This window comes from Rhynchophorus ferrugineus, unplaced genomic scaffold (assembly GCF_030347505.1).
Source record: "Rhynchophorus ferrugineus isolate W39M unplaced genomic scaffold, kcgeb_rfMv2 rfM2, whole genome shotgun sequence".
Classification (NCBI taxonomy): domain Eukaryota; kingdom Metazoa; phylum Arthropoda; class Insecta; order Coleoptera; family Curculionidae; genus Rhynchophorus; species Rhynchophorus ferrugineus.
The window spans coordinates 86,470,315-86,494,985 of record NW_027472581.1 but is presented as its reverse complement, the minus strand read 5'-3'; the positions used below and the strand labels follow the sequence as shown (position 1 = coordinate 86,494,985).

The 24,671-nt window shown below is 31.3% G+C and overlaps 1 protein-coding gene across 2 annotated transcripts in view; it reads left to right on the top strand.

The window, feature by feature from the left end:
* Nucleotides 1–20,527, top strand: part of LOC143190775 (putative carbonic anhydrase 3) — a 29,458-nt gene extending 8,931 nt beyond the window's left edge. The window contains exons 1-7 of one of the 2 annotated variants that reach the window (XM_076395334.1): nucleotides 1,731–1,913; nucleotides 8,971–9,009; nucleotides 15,468–15,617; nucleotides 15,674–15,797; nucleotides 17,006–17,111; nucleotides 17,598–17,825; nucleotides 19,510–20,527. In XM_076395334.1, coding sequence (XP_076251449.1) covers nucleotides 1,868–1,913; nucleotides 8,971–9,009; nucleotides 15,468–15,617; nucleotides 15,674–15,797; nucleotides 17,006–17,111; nucleotides 17,598–17,825; nucleotides 19,510–19,704 — 888 coding nt within the window. In that variant the 5' untranslated portion in view covers nucleotides 1,731–1,867 and the 3' untranslated portion in view covers nucleotides 19,705–20,527. Of the gene's footprint in view, nucleotides 1–1,730; nucleotides 1,914–8,970; nucleotides 9,010–15,467; nucleotides 15,618–15,673; nucleotides 15,798–17,005; nucleotides 17,112–17,597; nucleotides 17,826–19,509 lie in introns of those variants that run through there. The other variant, XM_076395335.1, reaches the window with a different exon arrangement.
* The last annotated feature ends 4,144 nt before the right edge of the window (nucleotides 20,528–24,671 follow it).

Here is a 24,671-nt window from a genome sequence, read left to right as displayed (position 1 = left end):
TTTATTACGATTCTCTTGATTTCTAGAATAATACTCAGTATCTGAAGGTGCAGGTGTAAATAGCCTTTCCTACAATATTTGGATGAATTTATTATACTCTTAGGACTTCTGAAAATCGCGTGTTGGTTTTAGCATCTTATATGCTTATATGCGGAAAAATGCGTTCATGTTAATTTTTTTATATTTTAATTCGACTTTATTTGATCATCAAAAACGTGATACATCTTTCAGGTTTTCTTTGCTTAAACAATAAATAGCTTGGTGAAATATATTTTTGGATAAATGTATATCAAATAAGTATGCCTTTGAACGGATTTAATTATTATCATATTGAAAATAATACTAACAATAACTGCAAATGTTTTAATGGTCAAATATAATAAAAGCGTAGGAATAAGTTCAAATATTGATGGGTTTACTCATCATCATCATGTTCAATCCGTAGCCGACATTCGTGGAATGAATTCTCGGATAATACTAGTCCCCAATATTTCAAATCACTTTCTATGATGTTGATCCATATATTTTTGGTACATTAGAATTAAGACTAAAATGATCCTCTTTCAGACTATTCAAACGGTTATGTTGCGATCTTTAAGGCAATCTCTAATAAAAATGAAGTCATCATTTTCAGCAGTCACAGTCAGTGCACAGTTGAGGAGTAAATTCAGATTTTTATCAGGATATCATGGTGTATCACTTCATTAGAAACTTACAGATGTACAGGTGTAGACGTTATGTAAACGCCAGATGGTGAAATCCATTCATATTCATAAAAAAATCAGTACATAAAAGTGTTCTCTTTGACAAGACGTATCTCGTGAATTTATGGTTTTCTATTAAGTACTTTTGTAACCAAGCTAATCCTGAGGTAAAAACAATCCCCACAATTTATTTTCGGATGTAAGCCTTGTATGATGTGGTTTAGATATTGGTGACCATAGCCGACATTCGTGAAATGAATTCACGGTTAATATTGGTCTCCTATATTTTAAATCGCTTTGTATAATTTTGATCCAAATCTTTATGTTCAGTGATTTATTAATATATTTGGTTAATCTTTGCCTTGATTAAAATTTAATTAAAATGCGAAATTAATCAATGTACTAATTATTATTTGTACCTAAATGAAAGCAAAATTACTACCTGGAATGGCGAGAATCTTGAGAGTTTCTTTATTCATGAATAAAATATGGAGAAATGGAGAAATATAAATGAAACTTGCGGTTTTAAGACAACCCTTCATTTCTGATAACCAAGACTAACATCAACAAATTTTGTAATAAGCTTCATTCCTACTGTCTTTTTATTTAATTTCTATTTACAATAAAATCCAGAAGAGCGTTTTTCCAATTTGTTTAGTCACACTTTGATGAGTGATTACGTGCTGACGCTAGTAAAGTATTATTATACTATTTATGTAATAGGAATTATAAAAATACTTATTGAGTGGTAGACAAATAGTTGAAGTTCAAAGGATAACCATTAAAAAAAACATAATTTATTTTGATACAAAATACACGGATTACTCAGACCTAATATATTTAAATTAAAACACCAATACCGTGCCGCAGACGTTTTATTACACTTGTACATCTACAATTTATTACCGTACTTTAAGCAATATAAATTATGTCTCGATATATTCGATGATACCGCGAAAATGACGACCAAATAACGATAAAAAGAATAATATGCGTGCCTGTATTTATTCGCCCGATTAGATTGTGGGGGCGCATTGCCAAAAAGCTCTCAGTCTCTCACAAGCGCATCTAATAGCGCCACCGGCTTCAGTCCAACGCGTTTTCTGACCCGGTGATAGTTAATCTTCGGCATCGTCCACAATCAGTAGCGGAGACTCTTTAAAATGCTCACGCGATTTTCCATTTTATTTAGTGTGTTATATTTGACAGGTTAGTATTATTTTTATCACAAGGATTTGGCAAAATTCGCTAGCAAACTAAAATAACTCAAAACAGTTTTTTGTCATAACCACTAATAACTTTTCTAAACATTAGGTCTAAATTAATTCCCTGTGTGGTTAACGTAATTTTTCTGTTCTTATTCTAATTTATCATCAAGACATTAATAACCATATAAGTAAATACTATTTTTATCACATTATCACCCTCATTTTACTCGTTAGCTGCACTTAAAATAATTTAATATTTCGTAATATTTCGATTATTTAAAATCTTCGACTATATAAATATCTCATAAAAGAACTAAAATATTGATTGTTTAAGATATCATAAAATAAACAGACCCAATAATCAATGTTTGTTTGTGTATCTTTCTTTGTTGTACTTTTTAACTTACTTAACCTAATATATTGAAAACGAGCATATACGAGAAGATTAATGAAATGGTGAAGGTCACGTAGCCAATATAAATAAAGGTCGATGTATCATTAATTTTTTTTTCATAATAAAATGATAAATATTTTCACTGAAAATCTCTAAATAAATGATTAATTATATGTTATTAGATGTTTAAAACTAATACAGTAAAATCGCAAATCTTACTTGATCAATTAAGGGGATTGATAGCAAACTTATATCGGTATTACTGATAAATACATTATCGTTTAACCTTTAGGAATTACAAGTATTATCTCGATTTTAAATATCCTTGCAACATCAGACAGAATTGGTATTCATAAATTACAACGAAATTATTAAATATAGTATTAGTAAAAATGTCTTAATTTAAGTATTAAAAAAACAGCCCCAACTGATAAACGTTTAGCTTGTTTTTTTTTTGGAAATATGATACATAGATATTATGTAACGAATGACTAATTGACTGAAAGTCATCTGGACAACATTTGAATGCCTCAAATTATTAAGTAATATATCTGTTCTGAAAGTATCAGTAACAAGCAATTATCGTAGGTTTCTATATCCAGATATGAAGAAAACTGATTTAAATCATTATTTTTGAGAAAAAATAAAAATTCTTTCTATTTCAAATTTAAGAACCATATGTTTACTATTTTATTTTTTATAAGCTTTTGTCAGCATGTCAACAGTTTTTTTATTTTAATAACACCTATTATAAGTTTTTGTCTCAAACAAAAACATTAACAAATAATAAGACATTTAAAAAGTGTGTTCTATAGATAAAGTCCAACTGGATATGTTAGGACCTTTAATATGATAATTAATTCATAAATTATAATTATATTGATGAGTATAAATCCTTCGTGTGCTATTTTAACAATATATTACGTAAGTAGATTGTTGAAAGTTGGTGATTTATGAAAATATTCATCCATAGTTACTCACTACGTTATCAATATTTCTGCCAACATATAGATATTATGTCGGAAAAATGTTTCAATTTTTGATGAAGTGAAGAAGACTTTTATAATCAGAAGCATCCATATTTTTAAACTTTGCTATTCACATTTTCACATATTTTACAAGTTTCTGAATATTTGACACCTTCCTTAACTAAATTAAAGAAATTTCACCTCTTCATAAATCTTATTTGCTCAATTTTGTTTGTCTATGACTTTATTTATCTGCGACAATCTTAAATTGTCACGAAAATATCTTTCACTAAAAAATTATTTTATGCTTTTAAAAGCAATCGTCAAATCCTCAACTGCAGATTTTTTGAAATGTATAAAGTAGAACAAATTAAGCTTACTTGGATCAAAATATAAAAAAAATCGTGATGCTGAGGCTATATCGACTTGACAACAAAACAAAAACACTTGACAATCTTATATAATAATATAACGCTTTACATCAGATAATTGCTGTATATCTGTTTATAACTTATTTATAAACCTGATACTAAGAAACATATATGTTTTGTGCTGATAAGTACTGTCAAATACAAAATAACATTTTTGAACTTAAGTTATTTCTGTTATTTATAACTTCAAGTACTTAAAGTCATTTGTAAATCTCATCGGGTTCCTCGGACACCGACAAAAGTCGAACAAGTCATCCTAAAATAGATCTTATACCAGAAAACGTTGACGTTATATAACAACAATCTCAAGCCGAATGGAAAGAAAGATGTAAGTTCTAATAAACATGTAATGAAATATGTATATATATATATATATATATATATATATATATATATATATATATATATATAATTGTAATGAAAATATTTTTGAAAATGAATTAAGTAATTTTTGATGATCAATTAACGTAATAGCTTAAAACGATGGAAAGATAGCGTGGATGATACACGATATTTAGTCATGCCTCATTGTTATATCACAAGAATAAATAACGCATATCAATATAAGTAATATAATTGAGCTTAAGTAAACAATAATATTTTAAAATAAGTTTAAGGCTAATTAGTTAGATATCAGTTTTATATATTATTATACATAATCGATACTTTTACATGGAGCAACAAGTTGGCTGTCTCTCTTGCTGAGATAAATATTATCAGAGACGTTCAAAGTTTGCAACATAAACTGTAAATATGGAATATCCACATGATTAACTCCATTTATAACCGACTTCGAAAAAGGAGGAGGTTCAATATTCGGCTTTATATATATATATATATATATATATATATATATATATATATATATATATACATATACATTTTCATTAGTCGATTTTCAAAATTCGAAAAAGTTTTTTTTCGAAAGAGTACACCTCCGAAGTGGCAATTGGAATTGGAATAAAATCAGGATCTGTTAATGGGAAGGGAGGCAAATCGAGGGAAACGCTCAAATTTCAAAGGCACGTGCAATGTTTTCACATATTTTTTACCTAAATTAATCACATACTTGTGAATAATGTTATTGCTGAGTTGATGTGACGGAAAATCGGAAGTCGTTCAGTGTAAAAGCCATTCAGTTTGCTTTTAAGCACTAACTATATATAGACCATATAAATTATCATAGAAATATTGTAGACAACTGCTTCTATGGTGTCCCAAACTATTCCAAACGGAGTTTGCTGGTTTGATTCCCGGCGGAGACAATATTTTTTTGCTGTTGTTTAGTTAAACCATTTGTCAAATCACCTAGGCTAAGTAGCAGACCCCGGAGCCTGAAGCGCTCCTTATTTTCAATCAATGTTCTTTTTATCCTATTTTTCCTCAAACGAGTTGCATCTTTACTTAGCCTAACCCTTTGTAATATTAAATAAATCAAATCTAAATTAATATAACTGTTTGGGGTCGGCAGAAGAATATTATTTTAAATCTTGCTCTAGCCTATATATGTAAATTAATCAAATTGTATGGTAGTAGACGTTTTAGGCCACGAATTTCACTGTTATGAATCACATTTAGTTGGCTCAACTGTAGGACTAAATGTACCAACGAGAACAATCAAAATACAGATAGTTATTTATACAGCCCTGTAATCATGATCCGCTACAGTCAAGTTGAGAGTGTCTTCAGACTAACCAGTACAGTTGCTTGACTTTGAGTCTAATCTGCTCTGCTTTTTGTCTAACATCTTTCCAATTTAACCTAATATCGATATATATTCCGAGGTATTGGGTACTTTATGCAAATAAGAAAGGTTTTTAATAACAGTTCAATAATCATGTTCAATATGATGCTATAGACTCCTTCACCAATTTTATGCTCGCTTATTATGGAAATTAAGAATTAATGAATAACCTACCAAAATATTAACAACTGAGGGATCTCTTGCTATTGTAAATTTCAACCGGATCCAGTTAGAAAATGGGTACATGGGAAGAAAATGGCATCTACCATCTACCTATGTAGTAATAGGCCAAAGCAGAAATACCGCAAGAAATAGTTTTGCTTCTCTGACATGGTGCATACGGAAGAGGAGAAATATTACTATCAATACTAAAATGAGCCTCTTTCAAACGATGCAAACGGTTATCATGCAAATCAATTTGTAGAACTCTTAGATTTGGACACTGATACAATTTGTAAGCTTGAAGGCTTTTAAATTCGATGCTTAAGGCAAACACCAGTAAATATGTCATTCTTTTTGAGATGCAACAGTCAGTGCACAGCTAAGGAACAAATTCAGAGTCTCTATCAGGATGTTATGGTGTATCACTTCATTAGAAACTGACAGTCGTACAGATGTAGACGTTATATAGACGCCAGTTGGTGTAATCCATTTAATTTCAAATTAAGTGTTCTCTTTGACAAGAAGTATCTCGCGAATTTTATGGTTTTCTATTAGCTGGTTTTGTAAGCAAGCTATTTTGGAAAGGAAAACAATCTCCATAAACTATTTCTGAGAATAATGCATCTTCAAAAAAGCATTGTATGCTGTAGTTTAGATATTGTATACATTAACTCTTTTTTTAAACAAATTTTCTTTTAAAATTGTAGTATTTCTCTAATATGTGCATTACTTAAGTTTAATTTTAACTTATATGAACTCAACAACCTTAATGACCGTATAAAAATCTACGTTGGTAGGGTTCAGATATCATTACATTACAATGTGATCTATTAGTATAATCACCCGTATACACTACCGTTTTCTTTTCAACTCCCAATATAAATGGCTTTGGGCTGACCATGCAATTTATAGTAGTTTGATTGCATATATTGTTAGGATTTTGGTCACGTAACTTTTTATTAGATTACTAAAATGATTTGTCATTTTGATATAGTTCCTATTAATATACATTTTTACTCGTTATATTTAAGAGTTTCAGATATATCAATACAGCGTCGTGGAAAAAAAAACCCAGGCTACGAATCAATATTTATATTTAAATATTTTTCTTTGAAATATTTGTCTCAAGTAAAGACAAACCAGTCTACTTATTTTTGTATAAATTAATCTATTGTTACTAGTCGTTGGGGACTAACCTACAATTTGTTTTTACAAGGACTTATTATTTCAATAGAGTTTTTTATAAACATTCATGCCAAGATACTTGTGAACTTAATATACACTGATTTGATGTCCTTGACTTTTAGGTCCTGCGTCTAGGTCCGGTTATTTATGTTGTTGCTTGCTTATTGCAGTTTTCTTGTTGTACACCTGCTTCAAGTTCTTTCATTATTAAGTGGGTTTCACCTAGTTTCACTCTCAATTTCTAAATATTCTTTCTAAGTATTCAGTTGAGCGCTTTGCAAGTGAATACTAAACATTGTCGAGAGCTTCAGTTAAATATAAGGATATAACAGGATGTGTTTATAATCTCTGGAATTCTCTGCACCTGGCCAATTGTTGAGCGTTTTTAAAAACAGTAAACATTAGTAACAGTTAACGTTAAAACCAAACAGATCTGCAGTTATTAGGTTTTATTCTATAACTGGTTCTAATAGGAATTCTATAATATTATTTAATTATACATTATCTTTTAATATAATGTTTAAATATCAATACAGAACAGGTAGCAACTATAGATTCAGCGTTCTAAATACTTTGGTCGGTTACTTTTCTGAAATTCAATTATCATATATTGATATATAAATTCAGTGCTTTAATACAATAAACGAGATTTATAGACATAAATACCTTTGTTTAAACCAAAGAGCTGTGGTTCTTTTTGTCATAGTCTTTCTTGCTTGAGATTCCCAAAAACAATTACTTTCAGATTGAAATTCACACTGCATATGAAATTTTCAGAAACAAAATGTTTATTGATAAAAAATATATGTGATAACCTAATAGTTGAACGGTTTGTCGACCACTCATTCACTGAAAGTTAAATCGGTAATAATGTTGTTACAGATAGATAGTTCAAACAAGGATAGCGTCGAAAAACAAAAAAACAAACAAGTATGATGATTATTAAATCATCATATAATTTATCATATGATAAATGATTATTAAATCATAACTAGTAAAAGCTATAAATAACAAAAGAATACCGACACTCATAGATTAGATTAGAAATCTGTTAACCTCATTTACCCATTTTAATAAACCTCCCGCAGTATTTGCGTCAATTATATAAAAACAAGCTTTTGTTTTGAGTTTAATTAGGGTTTACATGATTTAAGTATTTACTTTTTTTATTATTACGCTTAGTAGTTCCACAATTTGCCCAGAGGGCAATAAGTGTTTGTTATGTTTAAATTATATATACATGGCATATAGAAAACCACTTCATTATGTGATCCTGTACAAAATATTATTTTAATTAATTGGTATTATTTTAAAGCTTATTCTAAACTCTATATATGCCAATCCAATCCAGGCAATAATCAGATCCGATGGTACTAGGCGTTTTAGTCGACGCACTTCACTGTCACTTCGCATATTTAGCTGATTAGCGAGTAAATTGGATTCCATATGACCAAATAGGCTTTGAATACAGACTTATACAATAAAGCTTGTCGTGTAATAAAAAGTTGGATTTGCGACAGATAAGCCAATACATTGGGTAGGTAGAGAGTTGACGTTGAAGTATCAAGTTGCCAACCATAACCTTCATAAGGTGTACTCACATTGATACATAACCGTTTATTTACCAGTGCCTCGTGAAATACGAGAATATAATTGGCAGCTAAGAATCATTCTTCATTATGTCAGTACAAGATCATACACATCTGCTGAAACACCCGCTTATTTGGCGCGGCCAGAAGATCGAATTGATAGGTCATCCTCCGTACAGTCCTTATTTGGTACCAAATTATTTTTTTTAAATACTCGCATATCAAGAATAAATCGCATGGTCAATGTTTTTCGGTGCCAAGATTGGTTCAAACGCATGCAAAAATATATGTATTGATCATCATAGGAACATACTATAAAACCATTTATCCCAAAATATCTTCTCATTATCATTCATTCATCCTCTGTAAGATTGGGCAACAGTAAGATTGTACTATAAAAATACACCTTATATTATTTATTAGACATACCAGCGACTTCTCAACTATTATCTATTATTTGAAATGTTATTATGGTGTTAATATTTTCTTCAAACAACACAAGTTTGAAATACGTAAAACCTCAACTGATAATCTTGACCTGTATCATGCTGTGCATTTTATTAATATGAGTCAATTTATTTTTAGGTCCAGCATTCGCTAGCCATTGGAAATACGACAATGAAGGTAAGCTGCAATCCTATTATCTGAAATCTATCAGATCCCATTAATCCAATCGCGCTAACGTCAATTTAAAATTAACAATATTGATTTACGTTTAATAGTTTGACGATATATATGTATCTAATCCTACAGAGTTTAAAACAATTCAAACATTTATCGTTGATTACTTAAAATCACTTCGGAAAACGTAACATGTATATATTTTTGTAATCGGTGTTGATATATATTTTGATATTAGATGTATTTGTTTGTGCTTATTGTCGCTGTAATAAATAATTATGGAATTAATTTCATTTATCGCAGATTGTGTTTATTATATTTTGTTAACTAACAAGTTTCAATAAGATTTAATGAGGTTTTATCAATAGATAAGTTTAGATAGTTCTATTAATACATAGTATTGGCGATTTGATGCTAAACATTTTATCCCTATCAGGCAATTTATGGATGCCATTCCAAAAGAACAATTTGAGGTAAATTCATCAAAACAGTCTTTATATACCTGGTCAAAGGCTTGTGAGAGGTTCAGACATATTGCAAAGCAGTATTTTCTTCCTTTGAATGCCTTTCAACAACCTCTGTTGCATTCTATAAATGGTATAATACTCTTTAACAGCAGTTTCTCAAATTGTTTTTATATCGCATTCCTGGAACTTTTTTAGGATTGAGGTTGTTGTCAATTTTTGTGGCAACTTCCATTGAGATTTTCCAACAAGATTTGTATCTACTGTCGATTCTATATTATTCGCTTTGAATACGTTAGCTCTAATAATTACTCTATAATTGGTCGATCTCCATCGACTTGCTTTCCATGGCGAGTAATCTTTGCCTTCTTTCAGGCTTTAATGTTTTGATTTGTCTAATTGCTAATTCTATGAAGTATTGTTTTATCTACAGCATTTCTGGTTCAGCGCATACTCTTCCAGCTTCTCGTCTTTCTTTTTTCAATCCCCTAATTAAGGGGGAATAAACGAATTACACTACTATTATACTTAGAATATCTTATGAACTATGTTCTTTCAAATGACTGAAAACCTTTTCCCCAACCTTTTTGGTTTAACAATTCTTGAAAAAATGTTCCATAGAGTCTGATTACTAAAGATAGAGTTTTCGGCCGCGGACAAAAATATGGACACTTCGATAAATTGAAATCCCAAACAAAAGTTCGATACCTTCCTTCGAAAACCCTATGTTTGAAAATAGAGTTTTTACTTTGCGACGAGAAGTTTGATACTCTCATTTAGAACTGTCCATAACTCTTTGAAAAAATAACGGCACAAAAATATCGATATATCAATATATCGGGCAAAAACATTTTCATTTTCAACATCCCTAATTCACAAGTCTCCAAAATTATTTAAACGACAACACTAATTATCAGGATTCAAATCAACTCTTTCCTCCAAATGCATATTCGTCATTGAGACACACAGAAAAAAATCAGTTCAAACAGATATTATATTGCATGACCGGATAATAACCTAACAACATTTTATTAAACAAAATTGGGATACGACAGTAGCACAAATCTCGCCTTCAACAGGATGCGTAAGGTGGGACACTGGCCATTATTCCATTTAAGTCTAATAAATATTCATTACATAATTTGGCAAGGAAATATTTCGTCAGGTTTTTAACCTAGCGGATTCAACGAGTTGCAATAAAAATAATTAAATACTGAAATAAATTTAAATACGATTTGTTACATAATCGGGAAACATTTAATGTTTTTTTTATATAATTCGATAATATGATAATTTTTTAAAAATTTAATTTATGTATTACATTGTTATTAGTCTTTGCCGACTAACCTACAATTTGTTTTTACATTAACTTAAATCTAGGTATATATCTAGGAGAACTCATCGGCCCTATCTTAGTCTCTGGTGTTATAATGTTTATATATTAACACTACTGTTTTTCTATTAAGTGCACCTCCTTACAGTACACTATACAAGATCAAATGGTTTGATTGTTTTGAGCATGTGTTCAGTTCTGATGTTATCCAAGAGTGTGTTACTTCGATATTGACATGGGAATGGAGTCTGTTCTCATGTCACCTTGCAATTTTGTTAATTTCCTGGGTGATAGTCGGTCCCTCAAGGTCTCGACGTAACAAATCAATTGAAAAGGTTGTTACCGAAGAAAACATTAAAAAATTCCACAAAATGATTTTGAATGGCCGTAAATTGATATTGAATTAAATAGCGGACACTCCAATGATATCAACTGAACGTATACATCATATCATTCACGAATATTTAGGTATGAGAAAGCTCTGTGCAAAGTGGGTGCCGCGCGAGCTCACTTTTGACCAAAAGCAACGACGAGTTGATGATTCGGGGCAATGTTTGAGGATGATCAAACATAATGATCCCAAGTATTTCACTCCGAAGTCTAATCGACAGTCATCCGAGTGGACTGCACATGATGAACCCGCTCCAAAACGTGGGAAAACGTAACAGTCGGTTGGCAAGGTTATAGCGTCTATATTTTGGGATGCGCATGGAATAACTTTCATTGACTACCTTGAAAAAGGAAGGACCATCAACAGCGACTATCACATAGCATTATTGAACCGTTTGAAGGATAAAATTGCCGAAAAGCGACCGCATTTGAAGAAAAAGAAAGTGCTGCTTCATCAAGACAATGCACCGTGTCAAAAATCCATGAATCTTCGAATTGCTTCCTCATCCACCGTATTCTCCAGATTTGGCCCTAACGACTATTTCCTGTTCTCAGGTCTCAAAAGAATGCTCGCTGAGCAGAAATTTTTGTCGATTGAAGAGGTGATCAACGAAACTGTGGCCTATTTTGAAGCAAAGGACAAATCGTACTACAAAAATGGTATGGAAAAGTTGAAGGGTCACTATAATCAATGTATCACCCTTGAAGGGAATTATGTTGATTGAAAAAAACTAATTTGGCCTAAAAAATGTGTTTTCCTATGGTAGGCCGGGGACTTCCGGGGCCAAGCATTCTTCTGAGATCTGAGAACAGGAAATAGTCGCTGAGGCCAGATCTGGAGAATAAGGTGGATGAGGAGGCAATTCGAAGCCCAATTCATGGATTTTTGCCATCGTTTTTACTGAATTGTGACACAGTGCATAGTCTTGTTGAAGCAGCACTTTCTTTTTATTCAAATTCGGTCGTTTTTCGGCGATTTCGTCCTTCAAATGGTCCAATAACGTTATGTAATAGTCACTGTTGATGGTCCTTTTTTTTTTCAAGGTAGTCAATAAAAATTATTCCATGCGCATCCCAAAATACACACGCCATAACCTTGCCAGCCGACTGTTACGTTTTCCCACGCTTTGAAGCGGGTTCATCGTGTGTAGTTCACTTGGATGACTGTCGATTGGACTTCGGAGTAAAATAGCGGAGCCCTGTTTCATCCATTGTCACATATCGACGCAAAAACTCGGGTTAATTACGCTTGATTATCTTCAAACACTGCCGAATCATCAACTCGTCGTTGTTTTTGGTCAAAAGTGAGGTCGCGCCGCATCAACTTTATACAGAGCTGTCTCATACACAAATATTCGTAAATGATATGATGTACACGTTCAGATGATATCTTTGGAGTGTCTGATATACCATTCAGTTTCAATATACGGTCCTTCAAAATAATTTTGTTGATTTTTAAAATGTTTTCGTTGGTAACAACCTCGTTTTGGGCGTCCATTGTGTTCACCGTCTTCAGTGCTCATTTCACCACGTCTAAACTTATCATACCAATCCTTGATGGCTCATTTTCCTGGGGCAGTGTCCGGAAACTCGGCATCAAGCCAAGTTTTTGCTTCAACTGTATTGTTTTCCTTCAAAAAGCAATATTTTATCAACACCCGAAATTCCTTTTTATCCATTTTTTTCACAATAAAAAAAAAGTTGCTTCACTCAAAATGCTATAATTCACAAAATAATAATCCGACACTTGTCAAATTTATACACGCATCTTTTGAGGGTTAAGGCTAAATAAAAAACATATGGATTTAATTCTAGTAGCACCATCTATGTGTCAGGCCTGAAGATTTAGATTATAAGTTGTACAGCAGATCACTTACTGAAGCGATCTTCTACATATCAGGATAGTTATATTATATAACGGAAATGATATGATAATAATCTAAGAAATGAATAAAAGAAAAATTCTTTAATCGACTCAGTTCGAATAAATCGCAAAAGTCAAGCAGTACAAATAGGACAGTTGCGGAATGATATGAATAGAGTTTTTGTGGAAAAAATTGCGATGATCTAACTGCTATCGATCCATGTTCTTAATAAATTGTAATAATATCTGAATCGATGTATGTAATTCGAATTTCATAATGACAAGTTAACTAATCATTATTTCTATTAAGCTAATAAACTGTTAGCTGGCACTGTTTTAAACATCAAATTTTATTAGGCGCAGGTCAGCATAAATATTATTTTAATTTACTGCTTGACATCACAATGTTGTTTCGAAAACCGTAAAACTTGTTATGATCTGTATAAACACATTCAAGTTAAAAGCCATAGTTAAAAGTATTCTGGATTCGTTTTATAATTAACCTTTGTTTGTGTGTTAATAGTGTTATGTTACACTATTATTTTGAAAGATATAAAATAGCTCAACGTTTAACCCTAGACATATGTTGATGTTTTCAGGGTCTACGCTCATACATTGTTTAAATTTCATGTAAGTGCTAAAGTATTTGAATGTTTTTACAATTACTTCATATATTTTTTCAGTGAAATATTTTTACATTCTCCAAGTATCGACGATCAGAAAGAATTTAAAACAATTTAACAAAAAAAACAGTATATTTTAATTGTAAGCTACACCTGAAAAATAATTGATTGATAGATTGAAATAGACCTTAGATCTAGAAAATAGAAGTGTAAAATATTTTATCACAAGAATCCGTTGCTATTATTTATGTATTGGATAACTAACTGAACAAAGAACAATGAATGTCGCGTTACCTTTTTGCTAATTTTAATTTGCCTTGTCAACAAGACATCAGCTTTAATAGCATCATAAACTATGCATTTTGCTGCATAGGTTGGTTCTCTTCAGTGCAGCACCTTGCGATATACGACATTTTTCGTTATGTTAACAGGCGCGGGAACGAATAATGCAGAGGGTTTACCGGCATGTGAACAACAACATCTATTTTCTAGATATAGGCAACAAACAGTAAAGTGAAGTAAGGCCTTGTGATTTTTTACTACTGTGGAAGCATGATGACAATCATGAGGCAGTTTATATGAGCTTGGTAACGACCTGAAGGTTTTCATGGAGCATTGAATTTTTACCGCATCCACCATACAGCCCAAACATTTCCCCATGCGATTATAATCTATTTTGGGTTTTGTCTAACTTTTTATTTTATTTATTATCACGGATTGTCGTTATTTATAGAATATTGACAATGAGTTCTTGATTAACAAAATTAAAAAACCGAGATAAATTTTTAGCGTTTTTAATAATTATTGAATAAAATGTACAATAAATTATCCCAATAATATTTCAATGGTGCATGTGCATATATTTGATATTTATATTCATTTATTAGCATATATTCGCCTAATCACTGGATATTTCCACCATATGACCCTAATAAACATATTACCACATCGGACATTGATATTTTCATAATATGAATTTTAAAAAATAAATAAAAATATAGAAAGTTTTGTAAAAAACATTAGGAATAAAAAATGCATATCATAATTTATTATATATCCAACGATTTCGTAATATTATAAGATCTTATTGCTATTTTATTCATAATATATAACAATGAGTTATATAAGATGTTAAAAAAAAGGAAAATTTGCTTCTATATTTATATACAAACATTTACAGGATTCTATAAATACAATCTATTTTTAAATCGCATTACCGAAACTCGCATACATTAAAATAAATCGTCTGAAACAAATGCATTGATATACATCATAATATACACACAACATTATAATAGTATCACTTATAACCATTAAACATTATTAATAACAATTGCTTTTCAAGAAATAATTATTAATTTTAGTTTATAAAATATACAATGGCTCTTTATTATACTGCGAATAATATTTAAATTTATTTTTAACATTTAGGATATGAAAAAATACCAGTTTATCAAGAAACGTTTTTGTTATTTGCCATAACTATTGACTCCTTACTTAAAGAAACAATCCAGAATAATGCAGAAATTGACTTGCACAGTTTGTTAGATGAAAATCATTAAAACCATGAATTTGATCACACTTTTGATTTTGATTCGTGCGTGGACCAAGTCTTTTCTCACGAATTTTACTTACGTCTGCTATTAGTCTAAATTCATTCAATAAAGAATCAAGTTTATCCAAAACCAAAATAAACAAAATATTGTTCGCAGACCCAATAAACTAGGGCTTTTACTAATAAAATTAAACTTGACAAGTGAGATATAGGATAATATTTTCCTTTTCAGAAAGCTGGGCTGCGCTTTGTTTGACGGGCAAAAAGCAGTCACCTATTGCTCTTAATGAATTCATTGCTACCAAGAAAGACTACCATCCCTTTAATCTGGTAGGCTATGGTCAAATCAATACAGCCTTGCTGAAAAACAATGGACATTCAGGTATACAAGTTTGGAACGTCCTTTGATATTTAATTATATTCTAATCCATCTTCCAGCTGAAGTAAGACTGCATAGTTCTGCTGAAGTGCCTACTGTAACTGGCGGAGGTTTAATAGGTACTTATAAACTGGATCATCTACATTTCCATTGGCAATCTGAACATACCATGTCAAATTATAGGTAATTGAATATAATTTTTACAAATATTTTTTATTTATAATCGGACACAATTTCTTGACAAAATTATGATTAAATTATAATGCTGACGTAATCTATCTTTAATTATTTACAGGATCTCAGGACTCTAAATCTGACTATTATTATTATATTTTACCCATTACATAATTCCGTAACATAAATGATATTTGCAATTTTAATTATATTAATATATTGATTTTTATTGATTATTTATTCTTGTGTGGTATTAACATAAAAATGCATTTATGTTTTTATGAATTTTAATTTACTTATTTACATTAATTCATTTAAAGGATTATTTGGAATTAGTTTTGATAACAGAGTATCGAATGGAAATTTCGGATAATTAGGATATAAACAATTTTTATAAAACACAATGCCTTCACCAATTTGTCTCAATTTTAATACGTGACGTAATCGTCAATATCCTTAGCTCATTTGGTGAATTGATTTTGGGTCGTAAGATTCAAGGTTTTGAAGTTATCTCATTGAACTATACCAGAAATCATATTCAAACAGAAATGGGAAAAACTTCTGTTGTTATTGGTTGTATATCTGTAATATTGGACTCATAGAACAAACGAAATGCGAGATGTTACTGCGAACAATGAATTGCAGTTGTGGTTATCTGTTGTTAAATAGTGAAAATATTTGCACACATTTTATAATATAAGGTGTTTAAATAGATTTTGAGACATTTCTCTGAGTTCTAATCATATCAATCTTCTTGCTTCAATATTCGTGCTACCTTTGTACCAGAATGGACATTAACTGCTATATGAAGCACATGAGGAGTATGTTACGTAGATAAAAAAATATGAGAACTAGTTCTAGCATTTTAATGAATGATGGACTATTTCGATAGAAATGAAAATGAAATTGAAATGAAAAATCGCCGTGAAGTGAAGCTTAGACCTGATATGCCCAAATAAATAATAAAGAAAGGTTTCAATACAGCCACACTAGGCCAAAAGCAAGACAACGGGGGCGCTTTAATATTAAGTTGTATTCAAGTCACCATATTCACCAAACATTGTTCCATCTTACTTTTTTGTATTTTTGAGTTTCGGTACGTCCAGCTTCATAGTTATAACTAAATTACATGTCTTTTATATTAGAATAGAAATAGTATTTTCGTCAATTATTCAAACCTGTTTAGAAAATACAAAATAGAATAATTTTCTTTTCAGATTTCCATTGGAGTTACATTTAGTCCATTATAATGAAAAGTACAGCAATTTAACTGAAGCTGCTCAACACACACACGGTATTGCTGTATTAGGAGTTTTATTTGATGTAAGTTCAGTATAGTAAAAGCTCGTTATTCTCTTTTGTATGTTCCACCACGGAGACGGAAATCTCGAGTGTGGAATGAAAATATATATGGAATTATAGGGAATGCATTCCAATATCCAAATAAATAATAATATCAACATAAAATAAGTTTAGTGTGATATAACTATTATTCACACTTATAATAACTATTATTCGTTTAAGCTGAAGAGTTTGGCGTTAACTTAAACTTAAATTAACTAAGGCATTAAAAGTTTGCTCTTTAAAAATAAAACTTTTCCATTAATTTCCTAGTAGACTATCTTCATATATAACTGTTCTTTCTAATAAATATTTAGAAAAAAATCTCTTCCCAATAGTAAAAATTCCAATAATAGAAGGGTGAATTAAGAACTTCAACTGTAAAATGCAAGAGAATGGACTGATTGTTTTCAACAATTTAATCTAAAATAGCTATTGTTCCCTTTTTTTTACAAACATTTCTTTCAGCTTTCTCCAGATGACGATGAAGATTTCAAGCCCCTTTTAGAAATCATTGCTAGCTTGAAAGAAACAACTAACGAGCACAAAGTCCTTACTGACTTTAGCGTGAAAAATTTCGTTCCCAGGGACAAAGCCGGGTTCTATAGATACGAAGGCTCCTTAACAACTCCCGGATGTAACGAGGGTGTAATCTGGACTCTCTTTACGAGCACTTTGCCCATATCTAAGAAGCAAGTGAGTATACGTGTTTTTACTTAAAAAGGTTTATTAATTTTAGTTGTTTTTTTTAACAAATATGCTATTTTTAAGACTTTGAAGTATAGATAATGATAATTTAGTCAAATAGCACTCTAATGCATATTGCACGCAAAAAAAATTGACGTAATTATCAGGGTATAAACGTTATAATTATGTGTTACAAATATGTCTTAAATTAAACCTTATCATCACTGTCATTATAACAGGTTGGTGAAAAATTAGGAATATAGAATATCTTAACAAATTTTAACTATATATAGATATATACTAGCCATTATATTATACCAGTATAACTAATTATGGGTTGGGGCAAAAGTAATTTCGGTTTGATCGAAGATCTTTTGCCATTTTTCTGGTAAGCCATAATTTCATCATTGGTGGCGTGTTCTTTTGTTAAACACAATATCGGTAATAATCATACTTTTAATTCTTTCAATTTATCATGGCACATATCTTGTGTACCTAGTGTTTTTTTTTTGCAAACTGACTAATTAATTGCACCCTGACCCTTACCTTAGAAACTCTTGGATCTTTATGGATGTCCTCATCTTGGTAGTATTTTATTCGCTAATTATTATTAGTAGTAGAACCGTCCGACCGCACACATCTATCACGCTCTTGATCGACGTAAAAAGCTTGGAGCAGTCCTGCTGGACCTAACCAAAACGTCCGACAAGGTCTGGTACGATGATTTGATCGCAAAATGCGTGTGGTTAGGCCTCCCAGAAGACCTAACCGCTCTTATCAAGTCCTATCTATCGTGCACTTCTCAATCTCAGTCATTCCACAATTAACAACTCAGCCCAAGTTCTTCCGAAAACGCGCTTGTTCGCTAGCTGGGAACTTAGCACCACATCACCGTTAACCTACCCCCCCCCTTTTCCAGGCTGAAACGACCTCATACGTCGCTGCAGTCATAACTTTTGTCCCCATACAACAGTGTCTAGTCGTGTGTTACCTCAAGTTCGCGAATCAATAGAATCGCCGGGTCCTCGTGCCCAATAACTGCTGCCCGATCAGCGGGTGCCATATCGCCAAATTTAATGCAGTAACAGTAGCGATCCATAAGGTTTCGGTTTAGTGTATTGGTAAGCCCAGAGGCAGTCCCACTAACCCGGTCCAACTTGTCACTCCAGGGCAAGTCTCCGCGACCGGGTATGCGTCATGCATTCCACCGCCTGCTTTTAGGCCAAAACAAAAATAAGAAGTAGTAGTAGAAGTGAGTAGGACAATATTAAGAGCAAATGTGGCCATCGTTACTCCTTCACATTTAGGGATCACTAGCATAGAGTAAATACAATATTAGCCCAACATCTTGTAGTATACCCACATAGATGAGTTTCAAATCTGATTGTTCGTCACAGTATGAAATGACAATTACAAATATAGGGTTTGGAAATCTGGCTCATCTGGCTAGGAAATTTGTAGGCCCTCATGCCATAATTAGAAATATAACTGAACAAATGTTTAATAAGCAAGTTCTTTCAATCATCGTGGATCTCCAAACTGATAAGCCAGGATGAGGCATTTTAGGAACAATATTTTTTATGTGCGCAATTTTTAAAATCGATATCAACCATTTTATTTCAATCTAGAACCGAAATACCAGTTAATAAATAAATTTTAGGTTATCTGAAATGATCTTAACTATCCGTTTTAGGTTAAAATATTCGAAGCCATTCAAACCGAGGAGAAAACCACCCTTACCAAAAACTATCGATCCCTTCAGCCCCTGAATGGGAGGGAGGTTTATCTCCGAGTCAGTCCCATAAGAGAAAATAACGGAAACATTCAAACATGGACCTTTCCAGTTGCTCTTTCGATACTATGTAATGTGTTGTACAGGTTGTTTTAAACCATGACCAATAATATCACCTGCGGATAAGTACAAAATGTTCTGAGCTTAGGAAATATTCAAAAAATATATAACTCAGGTATGCTCAATAAATAAATTCAATGAATATGATGGGCATTTATAAGAAATCTTATATGTATATATGTCTCTTGTTAAATTCGAGTATTGCCATAACAAAGGTGTGTTTTTCAGAGTGCTAAAATTTAACATTATTGATAAATTCCGTTTGAAGCTGAACGTTTGAATATGTTTTAATTGGAATATGATGTTTTGATGTTCTCATCACAGTATGGTGTCTAAAGAAATGTGTAGAAAGGTGGCTGATAAATAACTCATAAAAAGTCCCAAAACAAACATTCAACTGTGGTTAGATTTTCCATTTGAACTTATTTTATAAATCAATTAAAAAATTCCGTCGACAAGTGTTAAAGATCATTAAATTATTATTAATGAAATTAAATGATTCATGTCCGCTAAATTATAAAAGTATTTTAGAGGTTCAACTCGAACTAATAAAATATATAAACATGTAGCCAATTTACAGAACAGTTTCTACCACCTGTCAAATGAGTACTAACCCTATTAAAAATTCTATCACTCATAAAATACACCATATATTTGATAGAATGTGTAACATATCCTGACAAATCTAAGTGACAGTATTACGGAATGTATCAAATGATTCAAATTGTATATTTTAGATATAAAAATTCGCAAAACTCCGGTTTTTTCAAAGGAAATACTCATAAATTCGTAAATTAGAATGTTGTAAAGTAATTAATAAAATTATGTATAACATTAATAAAAAATATGGAGAAACCTATTTGTATTTTTATTTAATCCATTGTTATTCAGTATCTAACACATAAAGTAATAGAATCATATTTGGTTATTTATGAGCTTCAGAATTTACATGTTCTGTATCTAAATGAATGAGCATCCCCTAAAAAACTTTCTGTTTCCTTTGTGGAGTGTTTTTATCGGGCTTTCTTTTGTAAGCTCTATCTCCATTATTTTTTCATTCCGTTTTTATGTTATGTCTAAGTATTCATTAAAGCTTTCCTCTGAAGTTTTTATGTTTATCTATTTACTATTTTATTTTTCTTTGTTTATTTTTAAGTATCATTGCTCCATTTTCTTTATTATTTCAGTTAAATCATCGTTTCTTTCTGTCTCATCTCCATTTCAGTCTCTCCCTATAACACATAAGACCTGTATTACTAATATAATATCAAATTTTAGTCAGGGTAAGACGGCTCGTCAAGAATAACATATTTAGTAGAGCATCCCTTCATCTTTTGTATACGTTTTTTGTAGAAGTATTGATTTAGCTAAAAAAACAGGCTTCAACTTCGCAACCAACTTCTTCATTTGAGCCAAATATCTTTCATTAGAATATTATGTGTGGGTCTGTAAAACGACTGTCGTCACTAGAAGGCTAGGCTGTATGGTGGGTGGTAAAAAAATTCGAAGCGCCTCCTTCAATTTTTGCTTCATTTTCTTCGAGTTATGACATGGTGCATTGTTTTTAAAACAATTGTTCCACAAAAATCACTGTAGATTTTAAATGAAACGTAAATGAGATATATTGTTTGAAGTTTAGGACTTCCAGTAAGATTAGGCGTCATCTATATCTCAAACCTCAAAAATCACTTATAACTACGTAACATCTATAAAACTTGTTTGATGTTAGTGTTGAATTAATATAAGAAATGATACTTCATTCATATGCGCGAAATGTAAAAAAAATGTAATATAAGAGTTTAAAATAATTTATTGTATTTGCACGATCTTAGCGGTGACATGTGAAAGATTACAGTGCCAGTGTGTGATGCTTGGAACATTTTGAAAATATTTGGCTGGTATTATGATATCAAATTATGAAAGGATCTTAATCAACGCCAAACCCGTGCTCATTTTTGTCGGAACAGTCACGGGCTTATTAATTTTATTGAACTGAGATAGCCGATGGTATTTATTACGTATTTTTAATACAGTAGGTAATCCTGTATTAAGAATTATGCTATGTTATGTTAAAAATATGAACTTTTTATATAATGAAAGCAATAAAGCAATTGCTAATATAAATTGTGCTGATATAGGTGCATCAAACAAATAGTATAAGCGAGTAGGTGACAATATAAGAGATGTAACAATTTTATACCAAATATATAACATATTGAAATTTGATGAGCAGATTAATTGAATTGAAACAATTGAAAAGTCCTCGGCCTACCATAGTAAAACACATTTTTTGGCAAAATTAGTTTTTTTTTATTCAACATAATTCCCTTAAAGGGTGATACTCTGATTACAGCGACCCTCCAACTTTTCGATACCATTTTTGTAGTACGATTTGTCCTTTGCTTCAAAATAGGCCTCAGTTTCGGCGATCGCCGCTTCATTCGACGAAAATTTCATCCCAGCGAGCATTCTTTTGAGATATGAGAATAGAAAATAATAGCTGGGGGCAAGATCTGGAGAATACGGTGGATGAGGAAGCAATTCGAAGCCCAATTCATGGATTTTTGCCATCGTTTTTACTGACTTATGACACGGTACATACGATCGGATGACTGTCGATTGGACTTGGAAGTGAAATGATGGACTCCCATCCATTGTCACATATCGACGCAAAAACTCGGGTTTATTACGCTTGATCATCTTCAAACACTGCTCCGAATCATCAACTCATCGTTGTTTTTGGTCTAAAGTCCAACTGTATTTTTTCCCTTCAAAAAGCAATTTTTCGTCAACACGCGAAATTCCTTTTCAGCAATTTTTTTCACAATAACAAGAGTTGCTTCACTCAAAATGCTATAATTCATAAACTAATGATCCGACAGCTGTCAAATTTATACACGCATCTTTTGAGGGTTAGGGCAAACTAAAAAACTTATCCATTTAATTCTAGTAGCGCCATCTATGTGTCAGGCTGGGTACTTTTCAATTGACCTGTTGAATTAAGTTTAGTTCAGATCGTGCAAATCAATAAACTAACAAGAATGGTGTCGTGCTCACTAATCCTCCTTAGATAAATAAATGTCCTTACCCTAACGCTAATTTTAAAAAGTCATGTTTCGTATACAAGTAATTTTTTTTGTATATAGAAACATACTTACTGGTTTGAATACTCCCCAATAATTTTTTATTAATTACATCTTACATTCGATATGCTTCGTACAATCTTAATTTACTAATTAATTCATTACTGTTATTCTGCTTTGAGTACTTGCATTAATACACACAGTAGCACATACAGTAGCTGTATTGCTTCCACTTTACTGTGGTTTAGCGACTTTATTTCATGTTTTAAGACGAATTCTTGGATCACGTATATCCATTTGATTTCGAGGTCTTTATGCAGCTCTTCGCTGGTCCCCAATAAATGAAAATGTCTCTGTAATTGATTTGTTTTGTCCGTTATATCTTGTAGACCACATGGAAAGCTATCCACAGGGGACTGATTAGTATATCCATTTTGCTACACTTGGTTACATGAGATATGCGTTAATACAGAATATGGTTGTTTTACAATCACTACTAATTCATATAGTATAACTGGATTTCATAAAGGTTATAAAATGTTCCTATTTAAAACAATTCTAAAAAGAAAAAAATAGCAACTAATTATATACGGAAAAATGAGATTTCCGATTAACTGATACATTTTTTAAATTTCACTTCACGTGTTTCTCCTTTCTGAATTTCTTCTTTTGATATATTCATTCCATTAAAATTTATACCAAAATACTTGATGAAAATGCTATATATGATTATTGGTATATGCGTAGTTTGTGTATGAATTTAATATAGATTGATTTACTCTCTCTAATTATCTATTATATATTCTGAATCCCGTTATGTTTATTTCCACTTGTGTGTGGCAGTTATCTACATGTTTAAAGCTAGCATTCCAGTAGCAAATATCGAAGTAGCAACAGGAAATGTAGCAATATTAGGTAAATGTAGCATATTATCCATTTCCAAACTAAAATTTTCTTTTGACTCTTCTGAAACTTCGTTTTATCCTCAAAACTTAATAGATAAGTCATAAAGTCAAAATCATATGAAACTGGCTGGAAATTAAAAAAAAGGTTGTTCAAAGCTATTTTGTACATACGCCATCTAAAATTGTGCCATCAAAACATCACAATGTAACCGCATCAACTCTGAGTTTTAGTTCAGTTTGGCTTTGACCTACAACAAAATTCTAATTTAAATAAAATAATTGAACAAAAATATCTAATATAATTTATTTTAACATTACAGTACATCTAAAAACTACAGTTTGTATAATTAACCACAATAGTTTATAGGTTAGAGATATAACCTCTTATCACTATTGCTTTCAAGAATTTTGCACACGTCTGACAACCGGACAGCTTTAACAGGCTCATTCATTTACGTGTTTCAACTAATCAGACAGCATTATGTCTCTTTTTAACTCGAATAAAATGAGAATTGTGTGATTCTGAAACGAATTTAGAAATAGCGGCAAGCAATACATTAAACATCTTGATGACGTATGTACAAAAAAACTTTGAATAAACTATATATGCCTTACGATTCTACAAATATAAATAACATAATTTTTGAGACACCCTATATAAAATTTGAAGTTCACATATATGAAGTTTCTTAAATATAATTATAGGGTTTTCTAAGGGTTTAAAATACTATTCCTATATAATAAATATAAATATTTTGACATGAATTTCAAGTAATTGAAAAAAAGATTAATTTATAATAGAGATATCTGTCACCGTTGCTGTTAAGTGCGATAGTATTGTCGATATCAAAAAATAACACGTTTTTTCGCGTTTCTAAGATAAACCCACAGATGGCACACCCTATAACTTAATATAGATGCTTTCCAGAAACGTTTCATGTAACCCGACAGCGTATTAACGATGACATTTTTATGTAAAATGAAATATATTCAGGCACGTTAAATATTGGGTTAG